The 20711-nt window shown below is 42.3% G+C and overlaps 2 protein-coding genes across 11 annotated transcripts in view; one reads left to right on the top strand and one right to left on the bottom strand.

Annotated features, from left to right (window-relative positions):
• LOC119019843 (aminopeptidase O (putative)) overlaps positions 1-15171 on the top strand; it is a 76421-nt gene extending 61250 nt beyond the window's left edge. For all 7 annotated transcript variants that reach the window (XM_037098763.1, XM_037098760.1, XM_037098761.1 and 4 more), the window contains 4 exons: positions 921-1037; positions 6266-6352; positions 6478-6626; positions 14520-15171. In XM_037098763.1, coding sequence (XP_036954658.1) covers positions 921-1037; positions 6266-6352; positions 6478-6618 — 345 coding nt within the window. In that variant the 3' untranslated portion in view covers positions 6619-6626; positions 14520-15171. The remainder of the gene's footprint in view (positions 1-920; positions 1038-6265; positions 6353-6477; positions 6627-14519) is intronic.
• Positions 15172-15663: 492 nt separating this feature from the next.
• fancc (FA complementation group C) overlaps positions 15664-20711 on the bottom strand; it is a 29173-nt gene continuing 24125 nt past the window's right edge. For 3 of the 4 annotated variants that reach the window (XM_037099350.1, XM_037099351.1, XM_037099352.1), the window contains exons 13-15: positions 18511-18685; positions 17180-17395; positions 15664-16599 (exon numbers count right to left, since the gene is read on the bottom strand). In XM_037099350.1, the coding sequence (XP_036955245.1) occupies positions 16447-16599; positions 17180-17395; positions 18511-18685 (544 nt within the window). In that variant the 3' untranslated portion in view covers positions 15664-16446. Of the gene's footprint in view, positions 16600-17179; positions 17396-17449; positions 17971-18510; positions 18686-20711 lie in introns of those variants that run through there. The other variant, XM_037099353.1, reaches the window with a different exon arrangement.

The raw sequence follows: 20711 nt of genomic DNA, 5'->3' as shown, positions 1-20711 counted from the left end.
GCCATTAATTGTGTCCCAGACTGGGACCACAGAGAAAAGTGTGGATGGGAGTGCTGGGTATGCACGAGAGAGGCGAGGCAAGGCTGGGCACAGCTCTCTCCAGGGGAGGAAGTCGCTCTCTCATATCGCTGCCCACATCCATCCCCCAGAATGATCACCTAAAACTCACCGCTGAGTTCCCTGCCATCCCTGAAGATGTTAGTCACTAGAATAAAACAGCTTGTTTTCCTTAGGTTTACTTCAGGATAAGATGATCGTTTATGCACCCTGAAGAAGCAACAGTGAAAACCCTTGCTTCTTTTCTTCAAGACTCCGACATTGCTGCAATCAGGGATTTCATAAATGTCTTTTTACAACCTACAAAGAATAAATGTTCTGAAAGATTTTTTTTCTTTTTATTCAGCAGTGTGTGTCCCTTACCACCGCTTCTCTCTTTGTATCTCTTCAATACAGCTGTATCAAAAAAAGACAACTTCATTGCTTTGTTTCACTTCTGTCTCTGCCCTTGATTCGAATTTCTAATATTTTCCCTTCATCTGTCCTCTTTTGCCTATTTTGTAATATTTCCCAGTTGTAGCAGAGTCACTTGGTTTACCATATTTATTTAATTGCCATCTCAGCTCTGTTTTATTATGCCACCGTTTCCTCTGTTTGAAAGGCTGCATTAATTACCTGACTTATATTGGTGTGTTGTTTTTTTTTCCATCAAGCCTTCCCCAGCACCGAACACAAAATGAAATTTAAATTTGTCTGAGAGAAGACTCACAGCAGGCAATCTGTTTATAATTTTGCTAGTTTAGTAGTTTGAAGCTGCTGGTGTACGGAGATGTGACTTTTTCTGCTCATAAAGTCCAATAATGTGTCTCGGTGGATTTTATAAGGGAACTCTATTAATCTTATGAATTGTTTTGCCTCCTCAGGTGACATCGGAGCAGCTCGTGATGCTTTTGGAGCTTCTGCTCGAGGAAGAGGAGCTGAGCGTGTCAACGGTGCGCGCTCTGCAGAGAACCTACGACCTACAGAGTCAAGACGCCGAGGTAAGACCACACACACACCCACACACACATGCTCGAACAAGTGAGCGTATGCATCCCAAGCTCTATAATCTCCTCCCAATTATAAGAAAGTAGAAGGTTTCCTCCGCCTTTCCATCCCAAGGCGCGCCGCTTAGTAATGTGTAGTAAATTCTGCTGTAATAGCATCTCTCTTCTTTACAGCCACCATTACTGACTAAATCCCACAAGTATTCGCTTCATGTTTTAGTACTGCACGAAGTTCCTTAATGGTACTATTAACGATGTTTGTGAGTACGTGTGTGTGCGTGTTTGTGCTCTGCAGCTGTGTGTGTTGGCGGCTGAGGAGCTCTTACTGTACAGCGCCGCCTCTCAGTACAGGAGTGTGAAAACACAGCTGCGGCACAGCCCATAAACCGTCCACACTAACCTTTGTCGTTAACACATGGCTCGTCTTGAAAAGAACAATTTGATACATATTTAGTTCTTTACAAGTTTCTTATTAATTATATGAGCTGTTTTGTTCGGGCAGTAATGTATGTAATAGGGCTCAGATGTTGGCTAAATGGTTATTGTATTCACATACTGTCCATGGCAGCAGCTCTGTGTTCCCCCTCCAACTAAAATGCTCAGTTTTAGTTCCTGTCTCTTTAAAACCCCTTCTTGAACACCCAGTCTGCTCTGATTGGTCAGCTCACACAAGCCTGAGCCGTGTCTCCAGTCGGCTCTGTTGTGTTTTCAGCTTCCAGTCATCTTAATTTCTACCATGAATATAGGCAATTATGCGAATGTATGACATGGTGGCATAGTGTGATGTCACAGAATTAAAGCTGAGACTGCTGACATTTCAGTGTTTTCTGTTGGAGAGAAGAGCTCCCGTTGCTGTGGTCTTTGGGCTTTTTCACTTTCAAGACCTTTTACACAAGAACATATGCAACACACTGAAAGAAAGGAAAAAGAAAACTGAGAAAGCACAATAGGTTTCCTTTAACTCCCTTATTAGCCTCGCAGTTACAAGCCAAGGCCACTTTGCGTCGAGCCTCGGGTCCAGCTTTATGTTCAGGCCTCTTCCTGGCAGATGAAATCAGATTCTCATCTGCAATTTCCAGGAAAAACTTTTAGCCTCTGCTAAAAATACACAGGGCCATTATGCACATAGTCATGCATGGAAACACACACTCTCTCACTTTCTCCCTCTCGCAAACATACACACACCTGCACGCACCTGTCTGGAGGCAATGGTCCTGTCCTAATGTTGGTAATCTCATTCAGGAGAGGTTAATCACCTACGTCTCTCCTTATGAATTTGCCCATTTGTTCTCTTTCTCTTTTCTTTCGCTCCCTGTCTGTCTCTTCTCACTCAGCTTTTCTTTGTCCGACACTACATCCTCTTCAGAAGGATTGATGATAAATACAAGGCTGAGCGTAATTATGCCTCTGTAGCCCCTTGCTGTTTACCTCATAGAGGATGTGAGCTTTTCAGAGTCGATGGACATTGGATTAGAGGAATGATTCCCGTGGCTTCTAAAGAGCAGTAAGCAATACACATCCAGATAGGACAAAACACGACAGATTGTCCACCCAAAAATAGAACCGTATTATCAGTTTGCATAGAGTAAAAATCTGCTGCAAGTCTGCTAATGACGATTTCATACTACGTCGATGGCAGACTTTCCTGATTTGCTGTTTTAATCAATTTTATCAATCCATTTTATAAGCTGCGTTCATACTACCACAGCTTAACCAGATGACAGAAGCATGGCATGCTGTTGCATATATATTTCACCACCTGTTGCTGAATACAGAGACATCTAACATGGTAGTACACAGTGAAGTGAAAGTGACAAAGAAGTCTCTGGGTTAAAGATGCAGCGAAGACTGGCGTGCAAGCTCAAGCCTGTGTGTGTGTGTAGTGAAAGGAAATATGTGGCGGACTGGAAGTGTGCGTGCAGCCAGGACGGCTTTGTGAACGGTGTGAGTGACCATGAATACGTGTGTGAGCCAGAGCATGTGTTCGCATGTATGAGAGAGAGAGCATGACTTTTCCCATGAGCCTCATGTGATGTGAGATACTTGTGTGCCTCTCTTTGTGCATGTGCATGTGCATGCATGTGTGCACATGTGTGTGCATGTGTGTGATTTTGTGAGCGAGTACATGTATGCTTGTGTGTGTGTCGAAGGCCATCTGCCGGTCAAGCACACAGGGACACATTGTCTGTTGTCTGAGCCCAGGTTAGGTTCACTCCTCCGGTGACCGGAGACTTGACTCGACCACATCAAGTCTGCTTCCACATGTGCAGAAAACAAAAAGAGGCAAAAGAGGCATTATGAGTAAATAAACCTAGGAGTGTCTGAGAAAATAGTCAATCTGAGTTTATTTGTGTAGCCTTTCATCGCAGTGACAGTCTCTGTGGGCTTCACAGACTGGAAACAAAAATGGCTTCTGAAGTGAACAAGAAAAGCCAAAAAAATCTCTAATGGGAAAAATATGAAAAAACCTCAAGAGGCATCACAGAGGAAGGGATCCCCTTTCATTTCAAATAGATGCCACTAAACAAAGAATAATGATTGTGTAATGGATAGGGCTTCAACTAACAATTATTGATTGTTTCTTGATTGATCGATTAGTTGTTTGGTCAGAAAAATGTTGACAAAAATGTTTTCCCCCAAGCCAAATTTGACATCCTCAGATATTTAGTTTGCTGTCAATGAGGCCCAAAAGCAAAAATATTTCACATTTATTAAGCTGGAATCAGAGAAGTAAGACTTTTTTTCCTTAAATAATTGGCATTATTTGGTAACTGATTAATGGCTTTTTTGTCGCTTTTATTGTCTTGATTGTAAATTGTACCAAACAAGCAGTTTAAAGTGGCCGGCTCACTACTTTCTGACATTTTAAGAGACCAAAATGAATCGTAAAATCAACCAGCAAATCAGTCAATAATGAAAATAATTATTACTTGCAGCCCTAGATGAAAGACAGAACTGGTGAAAAACAGCTTTAGCTCAAAAATTTCGTGCTGTTCTGTTCTGTTTTTATTTTATTGTTGTTCACAGTTTATGAGGCTGTGTTTGGGTCCCTTTGCTGGTATACGGTATGTTGACATGTCCAGGCTGCTGTAACGTCTGTCACGTTTTTAAGATTACTTACTTTGAGATGACTGACACTGAAAGCTGTTTTTACATTCATTGCTGAAAATCTTATTTTAAGAGTCGGGCCTGCAGTCTAAGCATTATTGGTGATATCACAAATAGTTTTGAAGCCGATCCAGGTCCAATATTCAGCGGCATACGCAAGTGTGATATGGAAACTTTGAAGCCTCCAGTGCACATAGACTGAAAATGGACTTGAAGACACAGTAGAGATTAAGTTTGTAAGCCTTTATACATGTGTTGAAGCATCATTATATGTATGTGGCGTTGGTGCTGAAGGGTGAAGGAGGGGCAGAGGTGCAGTAATAAATGAAGGAATGTCACTGTGTTATTGCATGTACTGTCTGAGAGAGGGGCCCAGCGAGAGGAAACGGAGTTAAAAAAAAAAAAAAAAAAGAGGGTAAGGAGAGGTGCACCAGGCAGCTGCTCTGCCCCAGGGCTCTCCCCAGGAATGTAACCCAGTGCAAAGAACAGCTGCTGGGGCTACGCAGGCCAGAAGGGCAGGGCTGGCACCACAGGATACACATACTGTACACACACTTTTGAATACAGACACACATATATCCTTATTCCTGTGCATGTCACACTCTTTACCTTATACCCTTTTGCTTTCTGTCATGTCCGGTTTGGGTTTCTTTGGAGCCTCGCAGAGAAAAAAACAGAAGCAGAGAATGTACAGGAAAAAGAAGATTTTATATTTTGTTGGAAGAGGAACTAGAAAAGCCCCTCTGAGACCACTTAAACTCATGTTTATTTAGTAGGTTGCAGGAGTAATGCGAGGATTTAAATTTTGTAAATGGAGCGTCGCTCAGTCTCCATTCTCATGCTGCATAAACAGGCGGAAGGACGGCACTGCAATCAAAGCGAAAAAACTCCTATTAAGAGTGTGCTCACATTCACACGGAGCTCAGGTAGATCCATTTGGCCCCTTTTTAGTGCACATCCTCAAAATGAATATCCGAACGAGCACTGTGAAAATGCCCAAAGCTTGAGCTGTTGAAATAGAATCAATCACCAAAAAAAAAAACCCACACTTGGTCACTGTACTCTCCAGAGGACTAGTTTATCATCCTGAGTGTGTGGAGATAGTTATAGAGGAGATTGAAATACCCACAAAAAAAAGCAGCCAAGTGAAACTGTCAGGCTTTAAAGAAGTGACAGTGCTTTAAAAGATTTTTCATCTGGATCTTTTTTATCACTCTTCTGTCTCTTTTATCATGCTCCTGTCTGTCTCCTACACGAGAGCGTATCCGTGTACACATGTGCCGCGTATATTGACGCACGTGCACGGGCGGACGTGCACGCCCATAGTGGATGATGAAGGATGATGGCTGAGGCGGGGACAGAGCCAGTCTCTGATCTCTCCTGTAACCTCGGCAACAGAGCTCCTATTGATCCTCTGGGAGAAAGGCCAGGCATTAGCTCTCACACACATGCAAACATACAGTAAAAATACACTCACACACACACACACACTGAACACACCGAACACACACACAGACAGAAGAATTAAATAGAACTTTTAAACATGAACTTTAGATCGAGATGGCCTCCTTTTCTAAGACAAAGTTCACGTCTGTTAATCCTCCGATTCTGGATGAATTTATTCATTGTCAGACGAGCGGCTTTGTCTCTCGGCTTGTCAGATGAGCTGTTTGTCTTTTGTTACTGCAACTGAGGGAGATCTGATCACATTAATGTGAGTTCACTGGCAAAGAATAAAATGTCTGCAAGGGCAGATTTTTGAAGAACTAATTGATGACATTATTTATTTATTGTTTTTATTATTAGTATTATCCCTCTAATTGCACTGTAACCAGGATATGTATACGTTGCTAAGGCTTTAATGTGTTCAGATCAGTCTGCTTTGGATGAACAAAATAAACTTAGATCACAAACACTTGTGTTACTTATACAGGCAAGTGCCGTTATTTTAAAATTGGTAGATATGTTAGCAGCTAGTCCGCCACATTCAAGAAGTCTAATAAAAACATAAATAAACAACACACTTCGGTCTGAAAAGGCTACCTGGCCACCTCTTTGTGTTTTCTCTTTGCATTAACAGTTGTTGTATTTTTTCCTCTGTTTTTGACTTCCAGGTGCGACATCGCTGGTGTGAGCTGGTGGTCAAACATGCATACAGTCAGGCTTACGGAGACGTGGAACACTTTCTAGTTCATGACCAAGTAAATACAACGAAATCTTCAAACATTTTTCGGAACTCTGATTTAATCAGACAGACGCCTTTTCGTAAAGTTAATTTTTAAGTTTAAAAAAAAAGTCTGATTGAGTGTGTTTGTGTGTGTTCCAGGCCATGGGTGTGTATCTGTATGGGGAGCTGATGGTTCAAGAGGATCCTGAGCAGCAGGCTCTGGCCTGTCGCTGCCTCTCATTGGTCCAGGAGGAAATGGACCAATCGGCACGCAGAGTGGTGGAGGAGATGGTGCTGTGACGATGGAGGTGAAGTCTCTTTCTTAGTATTTCATCAATGAAAAATGAGTGCCGACCATGTTGTGTGTCAGATGCAAAATGGATCAAAAGAAAACATTTTAGTCTTCTTTTGTTCTTTCTGAAATCTTTGCAAAATTCATTATAACTTTACCTGCTCCCAGTGGCACTGAAAATGGGTAGAAATGACATCATCAGGTCTGCTAACAAGCCAGATCAAAGATGTAAAAATAGATTTGTGTAGGTGTTCAGCTGCTTCAGTTTAGTTTAAAATCTTTTCAACTGGCTGTTGGATTCTACTCTGGAGAGAAGAACCAAAAACATATCAGTATGACAAAACATTTCAGAGTATTTCTCAAATATTCTGTATCATCTAATCATGTAACAATATTATAATTCCTCCTCAGTATTTATACAAATCAAAGATGATATTTCTATCTCATGCCTGACCTTTTAGTCTGAACTGGCGACCGTACAAGGAAAGCTTTGTGTTGAATTGATCCGGATTCCATCTGCACTAGCAGACAGTACACACTTGAGTCACTTGGCTACCTATACTTCACATTCCTCCCTGAGCCCAGTTAGTGTGTGTGTGTGTGTGTGTGTGTGTGTGTGTGTGCGAGTGTGCGGGTGTTTGTGGACTCAGAATGGGGCCTTTTCCGTGGTTTCACAGCAGCGCCATCAGGATGTGTTCGTCAGTGAAGGAATTCGGGAATGTGTTCCTCAAACAAACGAGAAAGGGGAGAGAGAAAAAAGGGAGAGAACGGGTCAGCGAGCGTTTTCTGTGGGGCTCGGGACACGTCTCTGCTCAATGTGGGGTGATTTTTATACTGGGTGTGTGTGTGTGTGTGTCAGCTGCTGAGCTTTTTGACAATTCAGAGCGGTGAGGGGTTTATTGGTCTCACACTAAATGCAGGGAAGAGAGAAATTTATGGTTTCAACAGAAAGAAAAGGGAGGAAGAGGGAGAGCGGAAGGGAGGAGGGGAGTGAAGACGGGTCTCTTTGAAGCTGCTGATCTTTTCATAACAGTCCTGCTATTACCAACACTAACCTTTGAATAATGAGCCGGCAATTAAACAGATCTTGGCTCAGTAGTTCAGCTGCATTGTAGTATCCCAACTATTCTTCAAAGATTTTAAACAACACAGTAGTATGCTATGGATTGAATGCTATAGATTTGTGAAGAGAAGTCGGTGAGGGAGTGATGATTACAAATGTATGCTAAAGGTCCCAAACTGGAATCGTGGCGAGTACATGAAAAAGCACATGAAAAATTGGATCCTAGAAAATATTTTTGACTAACTATGCAACAATCAAAACTAAAGAAGGAAACATCCTTTGTTATTATTTAAAGGTACAGGAGGGGATACTGGAGAAAGATGGATGATTGATTGTTTAGTTTCATTCCCAGGTAGTCAAATACAGATGCTTTGGGTCAGTATTCGTCCCCAAATTCTAACCCAAAGCATTGATAATGGACTACTGTTAATGCCTTGTCTGCCTTTTAGGGTTTAACACTCAAAAAAGCCTTAAAAATGTGATTCATAAAGCCTGTGTGGCTGCTGATTTTTCAGTCTAATGATCAATTTAAAATTTGAGAAGCTAAAACAGGCAACTGACTGCATTTCTGTCTAATCAGTATGTCTGTGGGGTGGTTCTCCCTGATGATGATTCAGATTCTGATTACGATATTGACAAACTTTGATTGATGCCGCCATGCTCTCTTTTAATCACAAATCCAGACATCTCCCATTTAAAAAAATACCCACAGTTATTGCAACTTTCTCAGAAAATTGATGATTGTTGAAACTGGTTGGGGACAACAGATTCAAAATCGGCCAAACTGTGTCTTACAATCCACAAATTTAAGAGGTCGTTTGAATGTGATAATGTTTAAGTTAGTTTCAACGTAGAGTTAAAAATTTAGCTTAAGATTAACATCAGTCAGTTCATATTCACACAGTTGTCTTAAACAGAGCTGTGTTAGGAACGACTAATATTAGAAGAGCCGGAGGAATATTTCTTCAATATTTCCCCCAGGGAACATCCATCCCTTCTGCACAGTTACTTCCAATGTTAGAGATGGTGAGACCATTGAGCCAGTGGCAAGTATTAGTTCTTACAACCCAGCATGTTGACTTAACCCTCAGCCTTAAGATCAAGGTCCAATTAGCTTCTGAAATCAGCCAGCTGTGTTGTTATCTTGTGACCCCCCAACTCAGTGAAGATCCGGTCAAACAAGACGTCTGTGACCTTGGTCAACACGGGCTGCGTCAAGAGGTGCCGCTAAACACTTGTCCCCATCAACCTGAGTGACTTACAGCGCTAAATCCCTTTTCAGGCCGTGACCGAGCCTCTACAAGACGGGCTTTTATCTTCAGACACACACACGCACACCCTCAGACGCACACGCGGACAGCTTTATGCATTTGCACAGGATGTGAAAGGCTTTCTAGACAAGTGCTCGGCATCTGGCTCAGTCCTGATAAATCTCCCTGAAACACACACACACACACACACACACACACACACACACACACACGTATATAGCGCCTATCTGTCTGTGCCCGCAGATCTTTTGTCATCATCCTTCACTCCCTCACTACATCTCCCTGTGGAGCACCACCACAAGTACAGGAGGAACGAAATGGGGCCGCAAAGACACCTAAAAGAATAGAAGAAGAGAAGAAGCATTTAGAGATTAATATCCTAACTTTTACTATTGCTTCCCTTTGGACTGAACCATACCGAGCCTCTGTAAACATCAATGCATCACGCCGGTCAACCGAGCTCAGGTCCAGATCTCTCTCCAATTAAAATGATGGATGAACCAACCTCTTCACCGCTTTTTCATATCGCTCTGTGGGGAGACGGATTCGTGTTTTACTGCTCAGTTTGTGTTCTCCCCCTTAAGCAGAGCAGCCCTCCACGTACCCTTGCAGACCCTCACACACGGACCCCGTAGTACAGTGGGATTAGGCTGAGGCGGGCTGAGAGGGTTTTAACTGAAAACAACATGTCTGTCAAGGCGCGCTCTCTGCTCTGTGTGTTTAAATCTAAAAAGCACAACCCTTTAAAAAAGCAGAAGGGTGGTCTCTCCCTGTCCTTTTTTTTTTTTTGATCCCTGCCTCCCTGCTCACTCCCTCGTTCTTTTCTTCCCCCGGTACATGCCTCTGGAATCCCTCTTGATCCGCTTAATGAGGGGCATATCGCCGGGTTAGCCGAGCGTGGCGAATGGGAGAGGAGGAGAGGGGTAACCAAGGAAAACAGTGCGAGAGGGAGACGGGATCTACAGGTCCCGTCTTTCATGGCCGCGCTAAAAAGGATGAAGAACAAAGAAAGTTAGAGACTTTTTCATTTCTTGGGTCCTGCAGGTTAGCGCTAGACTTCAGGGACGGTAAGAAGAAGGTGGGGAGGGGGAAAAGAGAAAAATAGAAAGACGGAAAGAAGAAGATCTTGTTCATTCATGTCTGGGCTGTGAGGGTTCCTGGCGTGCTGATTTGTGACTTATGATAAAATCACATTGCCAGGGATTACCACACAGCCTTGACCCAGCCGGCTGCCATGGAAACCACAGCCCCACACACACACGCACACACACACACACACACACACACACACACACACATGCACGCTCTTCCGTCTCCCCCAGAAACTTCAAACTAAAGAAGACATGATTATCTAAGAGTGATTGTGTTTGAGGGATTGAGGCTGATGAGGGAGCCCAGAGGGGTCTCGATGTGAGAGTGTGTGTGTGCGCGCGCATGTGTGGGGGTGCACGTGTCAGTCGACCTGACAGACAGGGATTGTATCCTCTCTCCAGCCAGGCACAGAGCTTAGCTGATTGGTGAACAGTGATTGATTTCCTCTTTGTTCACAGTGGCTAAGTTCTGCACCTGAGGAGAGCATGAACCAGACAAGCAAACAAAGGAAGAGAATGAGTCGGCGCGAAAGAAAAGCGAGAGAAGAAATGTTCTTTGAAGTTTTTCTTCTCCCCCCCTTTTTTTTGTACAGTGGAGGCTGTGTGTGTTTGTGCGGCTTCAATTCTCTAATGCGTATTTATACATTTCAGTCTTCGTCCTCCCTCACCTTCCCCTTCTCTCTCTTATCTCACTTCGCTCTTTTTTTCCTCCCCTTTATCTTCATCCTGCATTTTCCCTCAATTTGGTGTCACCTCAGTCTTAAATACACCTCATCTCCTCCACTTAAAACTTTTTTTTACCGCCGAGACCCTCTCACTCAGAAGAATTAAACGCACAAACCTCCTCACGAATTCAAAACACCGCGCAACGTTGCTAATGAGCGCAGCGCTACTCTCTTCCTGCTTTGTCTTTCCTTCTTTCATCTTTCTCCCATGCCCTCCGCTTCCAACCCTCTTTTTCTGTCTCCGCGCAGTTACGTAGTAGAAAAAGATAATCCTGTAGATGATGCCAGTTGCGTGCTCTGTAGTTCTTGCAAAGGTGAGAGCCAAGTACCTCTGGAGAGAGACTCGGCAGTTCCAGTACTAATGAGGCCTGGGGAGACCCAAGCCGTGCCTAATGCTGCTGACATATATTTCATCAATCCGGGAGCAGCGGCCATTATCGCCCTCATCATCATCCGTGTCCCGTTTTGCACGTTTCCCTTCTCGTCTTACAGCAGGCGCTCGCTGTGTCTTATAGCTGCATTAGCTCCGGCAGTATGTGCTCCGTACATGTTGTTGTAGTATGCTGTTTACAGTTAGTATTGTACTAATTGTACTTACAATTATAGCTTTCCAAAAATAGATGTTCATCCTCCTTAAAAGGTCTGAGGAAGGATTAAGAGGCATCTAGTGGTGTATTTGCAGAATGCGACTTACTGAACACCCCTCGCCCTCCCCTAAATAAGATTTTTATTTCATTTACCTCAAAACATGAGAGCTTGTTTAATATTTTTTAGGTCAGTGAGAGACTTTACTGCATTAAGCCATCATTTATAGTCGTGCTACATCCTTCTCTCCTCTTGTTGTCCGTGTGTTTCACCTTGGGGAAAGTAAAACACTTTAGCCAAGGTTATGGATTGCACCTTTACTGAACCAGAGCAGCAAGCTTTTTATTCCCCTCACATCTTATTTACAGCACGTTACCAGCCAGACTCCTTCTGTTTTCATCCTTTCAAAATAAGAGTCCCCAATAAACCGGTAAACACAGTATATATGCTTATGAAGGTGCAAAAAAACTCTCAGACTCAAACTCAAGAGGCTGTTAAAACAGAGTACAGCTTGTTATTTTCATTAGTTATCTGATAGTCAGTGTTTTGTTATGAACATAAAATGTAATTATCGATTAAAAGGATTACAAAAATGTTTGTATATGCAGTTAATCATAGTTCTTAAAAAAAAAGAAAACGGGAATTGGCCAAAGTTTTAAAGGTGATGATATGATCACTTAATTTTTTTTTTACTGCCACCAAAATCCTGAGCAAATCTAAATGATCTCAAACCTGGCTTTTCCATACGGCAATTTCCTGTTACTTATTGGCAGACACACACACTTGCTATAAGCAGGTTCTATCAGATATATATCGGCCAGGCTCATTTATCAGTCTAGCTCTAGATACTGACAGCAGCTGGTTAGCTTATCTTAGCTAAGCATACAGACTGGAAACGGGTAAACAGCTGGCCCTGCTCTTCCCATAGATAACAAATCTGCCTACAAGCACTTCTTACATTCATTAATAAACATGTTTTGTTTTGTTTGCCTGTTGTGGTTCAACAGGATGTTATGTTCTTTACTCTCAAGCCAAGAAAACATATTTCCCAAACGTCAAACTGTTCCTGTAACACAAACGTTTCCTAGATACAGCAGGGTAGCTCCATGAGAAAAAGGTTGACCATGCTCAAAGCAAATCAGCACTCAAAATCATCCCTTCAGCACTTAAAGTGCTTCACGTTTTAAACTTCAAATCACTTTGGCAGTGAAAAGTGCCATCCGTGCATCCCTGGCTGATGTGTATTGATTTCAGATCTAATCTCAGCCCGAGGAAGTGGAGATACAGAGATCCATAAAGCAGGCAGATTCTCACACAACACATTTCCACACTGTGAAAGAAAACAAGACTGTGGCGTCCAAGATGGAAATCTTGCAGAGATTTTGGAGATTTCCATCATTTTTGGGATGTCAGTTTTAATTTATTGAGACAATTTAGTGTTTTCTACTGTGGATTTACATCAGAATAGCTTTTATCATTCTGTCTCAGATAGAGAGAAACAAAAGGCCGCGATCCTGTAAAACACCCACTGATAACTACAAACGCAGGAATTCTCGACTGGGTTACACCACACATTCTGTTCCGAGCATCACAGTGTAACCAAATCGAGTCGAGATGAGCTTCAAACACAAAACAAAACAATGCAAACAGCCAACGGTTTCTGTGAAGTCAATGATCAATAACTCTCAGTCTGTCTAAAATGTCCCAAGAAAAATAGACGTTTTGAACAAAGTTTCTCATCAATGCCGACTACATCCAGAATAATAACTTGTTTAAAGTTTAAAATACTGACCAAAAGTAACTTGCTGTATAACACCGGCTAATTGTAATGCAAAGCTATACTGTTCTGGACCAGTCGCTCCCTGATCAAAACAGAGACAGATGGCTGAAAATGTATTTTAGAACCCGGTCAGTCTTTTTTTGGCAAAAATCAGAACACGAGCTGCGAGGAGGTATTATAGCGCTCTATATTCACGACGACAAAATGGCGACTAAACGAGGACAGATGTGTGAATTAGAAATGAGGGCCATGTGGAGCCTGCCATTTTTAGACCTATATTTAGGGCCTGTTAAAAGAGTAATGACCATCAAAGGCCTGTAAAAGAGAGGAATTGCCATCAGAGCGCGTATCTAAAAGGTGATTTATTACAGTCTAATGGGAGGGAAATGGCGCTCTGCACATCAAAGGACAAAGCAACATTGTATAAAATATACTTATTCTGCCCACACCGCCCACATTTTCTTCTCTTTACATGACTAAACTTGAATGAGTGTCTCTTTAATGCTCTGTGTACTTGCAGTTTCAAATAATATGTTGGAAACGTGTTCAATTTTAGTGTGTGTATGCGTGCTCCACACAGGAGGTGCGGGGACATGATTTGTGATGGATTTATAGTTGGACTTTTATGATCGGACTCTTTAAATAGCCTCGTGGCCTTATTTTATGTCAACACTGTACCAATCACTTTGGATAGCTGCGGTCTCTCTGACGTCACAGTGGAGAGGTTTCTACCAGTGCAACTCCTCGTCTGTCAGTTAGTGCGATCCAACCAGCTGAACAGTTTACAAGAACCGACAACAGTGTGGTAAAGCGGAACGCTGCCTGACACGCAGCCTGAGTTGCTTTCAACAAACACTGCAAGCACAAGATGAAAGAAGCGTGTTCATAGCCAGCCAGCGCTTCATGAGAAAGAGGGATTTGGGCTTGGCTTCCTGTGCCTACTGAGCTGATAATCAGTCCTACAGAACCACTGGCTCAGTTCAGCAGGAACAGGAGTTCAGGCCGCTCACCACCCAACCACGACACGCTGGCGCTGGTCTCAGCTGGCTCATCCTTCCCCTGCAACAGATACATACAACAGTTTTGTCCACCAGGGGATACTACTGAGGTTCATTTCACAATTTTGCAATGTAAAGGTCCTGATGGTCTTCACTAACCAAACTAAAAGAGATGCACATCAAAAACTATGCTGGTATAGAGGTTTTAACCTTTCGTGGCAACAAAAAAAAAAAAGATTGTGTCTGGTTCTTCGGCTGATGTGGATTATCTGTCTGAACTTAACACACGCTGTATTCAGTTTTTGTCTTGGTGTCAGGTGGATACCAACAGTTCAGCCAGATGATAATGTAGGCGTCTTCCAAATGCACTAATCCGCACATATCTTCCTCTTCCAGGCTGCTGACCATAGATGGAGACAACAGCAGTTTGGCACCTGGGGGCGTACGGAGGTCCAGCGCTCACCTCCTCTTCCTCTGTAGCAGCAGGGACGCTGCAGAATCGCTCAGCAGTGTGAACACCAGAAGGCTGTGCTCTTACTCTACAGCCAAGGCCAGCTGGCAAGTTTTAGAGCACAGCAGTTCCGTTCATTCAAGTCTAGAGAAACAGCTGATGTGTGTGAACCAATAATGATTCCAGCTGTTCCTAGTGAAATGCAATGTTGTTGTGAAATGCAATTATTGTTGTGGTAAGAGAGAAAAATGACATGATTTCACCCATTGTAAAAGAGGTATGTCACGGAGAGTGACAGTCACGTTTCAGATCTGGAGCTGCTGTGTTTAAGTTAGTCTGCTGTACATGTGTGGCTGCGGAGGTGTGAGTTCATGTCTGTTTAGTCTGAAGCCACGATATGGTTCTTAAAAGTTTAGACTGGAAATACCTTCAGGTCATGTTTCAACACGTAACAAATGACTTTATTCTGGCCTGTCAACACTGGAAAATATACAACAGACAACTTTCAGAGCAACCTTGGTGAATAATGTTGTTTATCTGTGTAAAAACTCTTTGATATGTTGACATTAAAATAAAATGATGTTTTCCTTACATAAATGCGAGACTTTTCTTTAAACTTAATCCTTCACTGAAGGAGTTAAACCTGAACATCAGTCAGTCCCTCATGCCTTTTATACTGAATTTATATGCAACTAAGGTACAAATATCACAGCCAGATTGTCATTTCAAAGACATCTGTATTACTGAATTAAACATCATCTGTGTAATGTATTCATAAAAAAATGTTGAGTGGATTCCAAGTAATATTTTTTTTCTTTCACAAATCCAGTGAGGAAAATTGGATGTTAAGTTTCTGTATTAGAAATGTTCCTACAGACAGCCGATGATGTGGTGCTACATTACAATGTTCCCTCTCAGAGGTTAGACAGGTGAAGATCTTTTTTTTTTAATTTTTTTTTTAACACTTTAAAGATTATTCTGAATCTGAATCATGGATTTATTCTTTAAAGTTTTTGAAGTTGGATTTTGTGATAATCACATTAAATAATAACAAGCGCATCATGTAGCAAATTCAAAACAAAAGATAAATTAGGCCAAGCATTTTCTTTTTTTAATTTTTCCAAGACATAATAAAAGGGTAGATATACATATACATGTGCATTTGTTCACATCTCTGTCCAGCCCCAGCAGCAGTCAACTACTCGTCATGTAGGAGCATCAGCACAGTATTCTCAAATTTAAATGTCTACGCTTAAGATCATGGATAAAACACAGAAGTCATTTCCTTTTCATAAATAATAGGCAATAGAAAATGTTCACAGAGGAAGAACTGACATTACATTTAAGGATTTACATGTATAATATACACAGTGCTGCAAGAATATGTCTCTCATATAAACACATTTTACCACGAATAATAAATATGCAGAGATAACTGGCGTACGCTCGTCCCGTCCTCCAAACCTTAACGTCTTTCAGTCAGCCCGTGTAGTGTGAAGGATTTATATTGTCACACAATTATATGAGTGGGAGGACTCGGACATGTTGTACGAGCTGCTGCTTCTTTTCTGTGTGATCTGTCACTGCTCAAGTGTCCTTGTGGGCCTTGTAGCTGTGTTATGCGAGTGTGTGCGTATATAATTGTAGCCTCTCCACATAATCTGTCCTCGTCGGGCTGTTTTGACACACTCCTGTCATTGTACCGCAGCATGTCGACACAAAAGCGTGGCTATTTGTCATTCTGCAAAGGTGCCCTGAAAAAAACCCTGAGCCGAGGATGAACTCTCTGCTACGGTGTGATGATATGCATTAATGTGTGTGTGGGTATGCACTCCCACCTGTTTTTAGAGTGCGTGTACTCTCAGCAGGTCTCTATACCGAATGCACAAGTGTGTTTTGAAGTGCCTTGATCCTGAGATGAACTCTGTTACAGTCGTCTGATGAGCGGCTTCCTTCGTTTAGTCGGGGCCGCAGTGAGCTGAGAACACACGCTGCTTCATCAACCAGACCAGACTGATCCACCACCTGGACTGACACACACACACACACACACACACACACAAAGACAAAAAAGATAGGGCTATTGCTCGTAACAGGGCAGTGAAACAAAATTGGTTTCTGGAAGGGCATTATTTTAACAAGAAACACGACATTACTTATGGTATTTGTAACAGATGACACCCGATAAGGTGTCCAATATTAGGAATTAGGGCATGTTCCTGTTTATGCCATGGTCCTTAAATTTCACTGTTTTTCAGAAGCTATAACTTCTCATTCTTGGCTACAATCTTCGGGTTTGACTAATAGCTGAAACAACACTCATCACATCAGCACCATCACTACATCCCTTAAGGTTCTCTGTTTGCACTTTAATGGAACCTTTTGTGTACAACATAGACCTAAAATATTTATATTTATACTAAAGGCTACTAGTGCTGAGAGTGTTTTGTCAATTGTCATTTCCAAGGTCAAAAATTACCTTCCAGTCTCAAATATTTATTTTTCATAGCAGAACAAAAATGCAGGAAGACTCATGCTGCAGGACTGTCGAAACAACAGAGTCCAACAGATTTTCCAGGGTAAAGAAAACAGATAATTTCCTCACCGCCTGTAAAATCTGCGTTGATGCACTCAACGAGTGTTGGGAGAAAACAGCAAAGTTGACTAAGAGGTCGAGGATCAATAATGGAGACGGTGACGGTTGCTGAGGTTGTGTTGACGAAAGCAGAAAGACCAGTGATTGGAGGCAGTCAACAGGAAGAGGACGAGCTGAGATCAAGAAAAATGAGTGTAGGTGGTCCCAAGCTTCTTTGGCGTGCATCTAGAAATATGGGTCACATGACAGGTTTAAGGTCAGCTTACTTTATTTATAGACCACACTGGAAACAAGAAGCTTCGCTTTAAGTATCTTTCCTGCAAATACAAATCAATAGATTTTATAGTAATTCACAAATGATGAGGAAAGATAACCCCATGAGTCAAACGTAGAGTCGTAATGGGAGAGAGATGGCGGCGACGACAGCGAGTCTCCCAGGGTTATGAGAGGAGGCGGACAAACAGGAGACAGAGAGATGAAACTCAGGCCAGCTGGCCAGACACTCACTGAAAAATCAATACTACATCACCCTTTTCACCCGGCTCCCCTCTCTCATCTGTATCTCTCTCTCCCTCTCTCCTCGCCACTGTCTCATTCTCTCACTCTCGGACTGGGTTCATCCATAATTCATTCTTTAATGTGTTATTCCTTTTTCTCTGTATTTGTTCTATGGCTTTAAATGACAACTCACCTGCCAAAAGAAGAAGAAGAAGAAGAAGAAGAAAAAAGGCCACTCATGTTGTTATGTTGTTGAGTTATGATATCCACACTATCTCCTTCTCCTAAACTTCGGTACAGTGCTGTTGTTTACCATTTAGCAGTGATAAAAGAGCAGAGCAGTAACAGTATGTGGTGAGACAGAACATGATTCAAATGTAAAAATAGATTTCAAAATTAAATGGCTACCAAGTAACAAAACCTTGATTCTTCAGCCATGACAGCAGCTCTGTGAGAGAGGGAGGAGTGGTGCTGTGAGCTACGTGCTAACATCACCATGCACTGACAATGCTAACATGTTTAGCAGGAATATTTATCTTCGTTATCATTCTAACTTTTGCCATCAAGTGTCGTCACACAAAGTGCTGTTACACAAAGTACAACTGGAGCAGTTGAGCGTCATTAGTTGTGTATTTGGAAAACTTTGGCAATCACTGAAGTTACAGGGATCAATCCAACCAATCATTGTTGAGATATTTCTGTTAAGAAAAAAAAAAAAGTTGTGAACTGGCCGACCAACACCTCCATCTCTAGAGCCATACTGCTAACATGGCTAGAAAAAAGAAACGAGAAGGGAAAAAACTCGATAAATAGAAATATTTCAATTTTGCAGAAATTCTCACCAGCTGCAGTTCTCTGTGGTGCCACCGATTGGTGGGGTGGTGGTAGAAGGTCAGCAGCCACAGGAGGGGCCCACAGTCCTCAGGCTCTGATGTCACTAGCAGCTGGACAGCCACCTGCACCCAGTGGCCACACTGAACCAGCAGGAACCAGGCCTCAAACACTGTGTGATGCCTCCTACAGGACAGGAGGAGTAAGAGGAAGAATGCTTATTAGCTGCCAAAGCTGAGCCTCTGGAGGATGCCCCTTCCATGACCCATCTAATTAACACTTGTTCCCAGTCAGCCTGTTTACCTGTAGAATGTTCCAAACAGGTGTTCTTCGAGCATTAGACAACTCTTTTTCACACGTGTGCCAACTTGTTTGAAATGTGTTGCTGGCATCACATACAGAACAAGCACATATTTTCAAAAATCGATAAAATTAATGAGGGAAAGGGTTATTTTTCATTTTTACATAGCTCCCAAACTCTTTCAAAACTTGGTCTCTAGAATGATTAGTTGTAAAATGTCAGTCACATGTAAACATGTGGCTGAAAATCTCAGTTTGTTCCCAGCTTCTCCAGTCTATAAGGCTCACAGTGCCAAGGGTGGTCTGATTTAGTTCCTGGCACCTCACCCATCCCAGCCTCACTTTTTCCAAGGAATGTGTGTGAATATGTACAACTTTCTCCTTCTTCAATTCCAGCCCCAAACTACCAATAATTCCCACTCAAGTTGTCCAAACAATAAAAAAAAAGTCACAATATAGCAGAAAAGTAATTGAAATGACTACTGTTCTATGATGTTTTTGCGCCAAAGTTTTTTTTAAACAATTTGGTTTCTAGGGCGCCACACAAACCCTCTGAGAACAGGCTGTCTGGGGTCATTTACATCGTAAGAGCTTTATTAATGAGCCATGACTCTGAGTGGCTGCCAGTAATACTAGTCCCGCCCCCCCCTAGTGACAGGAACAATGGATGATCAGAGACAGACAAAGCCTCTATACAGATCTGATTCAGAATCAGACTTTAATCTCATCATTTGTTCCCAGATGTGACATCCCATTGAGGAGCAGCTGTGATTGGCTCTTTCAGCTGGTAACATTCATCCCATAAAAAAAAAAAATCCTTTATAAAAAGTGATGAGCATCAGTTTTATGCTTTTTTTTTCTTTTTTAAGAATGAAATGACATCTCTAGCTACAAAATCTAACCTGAATCTAGATGACTTTTCTTCTATCTAATGCCACCTCCTCCGGCCTGTTGACATTTATAATAACTTAACATTGCGTTTGCTCATCACAGCAAAAAATGTGGGAGGCAGTCCTGCGAGAAACAAGCGAGGGATGGCAGAGCAGCGAAAGTGGGATAGCAAAAAGGGAGTGTGTGACTGCAGCTGAGACGTCTTGTCAATGTAACAATGGATTGGCCTTTCAAGTTTTTTATGCAAATACAGCAAATATGTCTCGGTCCTTTGTTTCTGGATGCTTTTGTCCTGTGCTGAAATGAACAACTATGAAGGAGAAAAAAGGTTTGCAAACATTTTTTGTACTATGTGGGATTCTAATTGTGGTAAAGATGGAGAAAAAATAAGTTATTTGAAGACATCCGATGTGTCTGCTGTGATAGGCATGTTTCACTTTTCTGTGACATACAACATACAACAATAAAATCAATATTAGTTGAAGGCCTAAAAGAAACTGGGGTGTCTACTGAGCATTCATCTGTCGTTCAAACGTGGAAAAGAAGTGGGCAAGCTTATGTGATCGACTGAAATTTAGGCAGAAACCAGAGCTGCAACAACGAGACTATGACTCAAAGTCAGAAGAGCGATACGGATCTCTCAAATTACCCTCTCTTCCTCATCTCCCCTCTTTCCCCTTGGCTCTTAAATACGAACAACAGCAGCCCTCTGCAGGGCTCTGGCAGCTGCATCTCGGCTCGGAGCAACACACAACATACTACTTTCCCACCGCTGGCTCGGAACAATGTTTTGGGAATTTTGCATGGAGCTCCAGAATGGAGCAGTGGTAGGGATAATGGGCCCTGTTAAAAACCGCAGCTGGAGGGTATCAAGTCAGCCGTCTCCATCTCTTGGTCATCAACTGCTTTCTGCTTTTCATCTGCATCCTCTATCTGCTTTTTCTCTAAATCCATCTAACCGAGGCAGCTCACTCTCTGCCTTTCTCCGTTTCATGCTGACATGATATCATCTCCTCTGTCC

Source organism: Acanthopagrus latus, chromosome 5 (assembly GCF_904848185.1).
Source record: "Acanthopagrus latus isolate v.2019 chromosome 5, fAcaLat1.1, whole genome shotgun sequence".
Classification (NCBI taxonomy): Eukaryota; Metazoa; Chordata; class Actinopteri; order Spariformes; family Sparidae; genus Acanthopagrus; species Acanthopagrus latus.
Note: the sequence above shows the minus strand (reverse complement) of the source record. Positions and strands in the feature narration are given on the sequence as shown.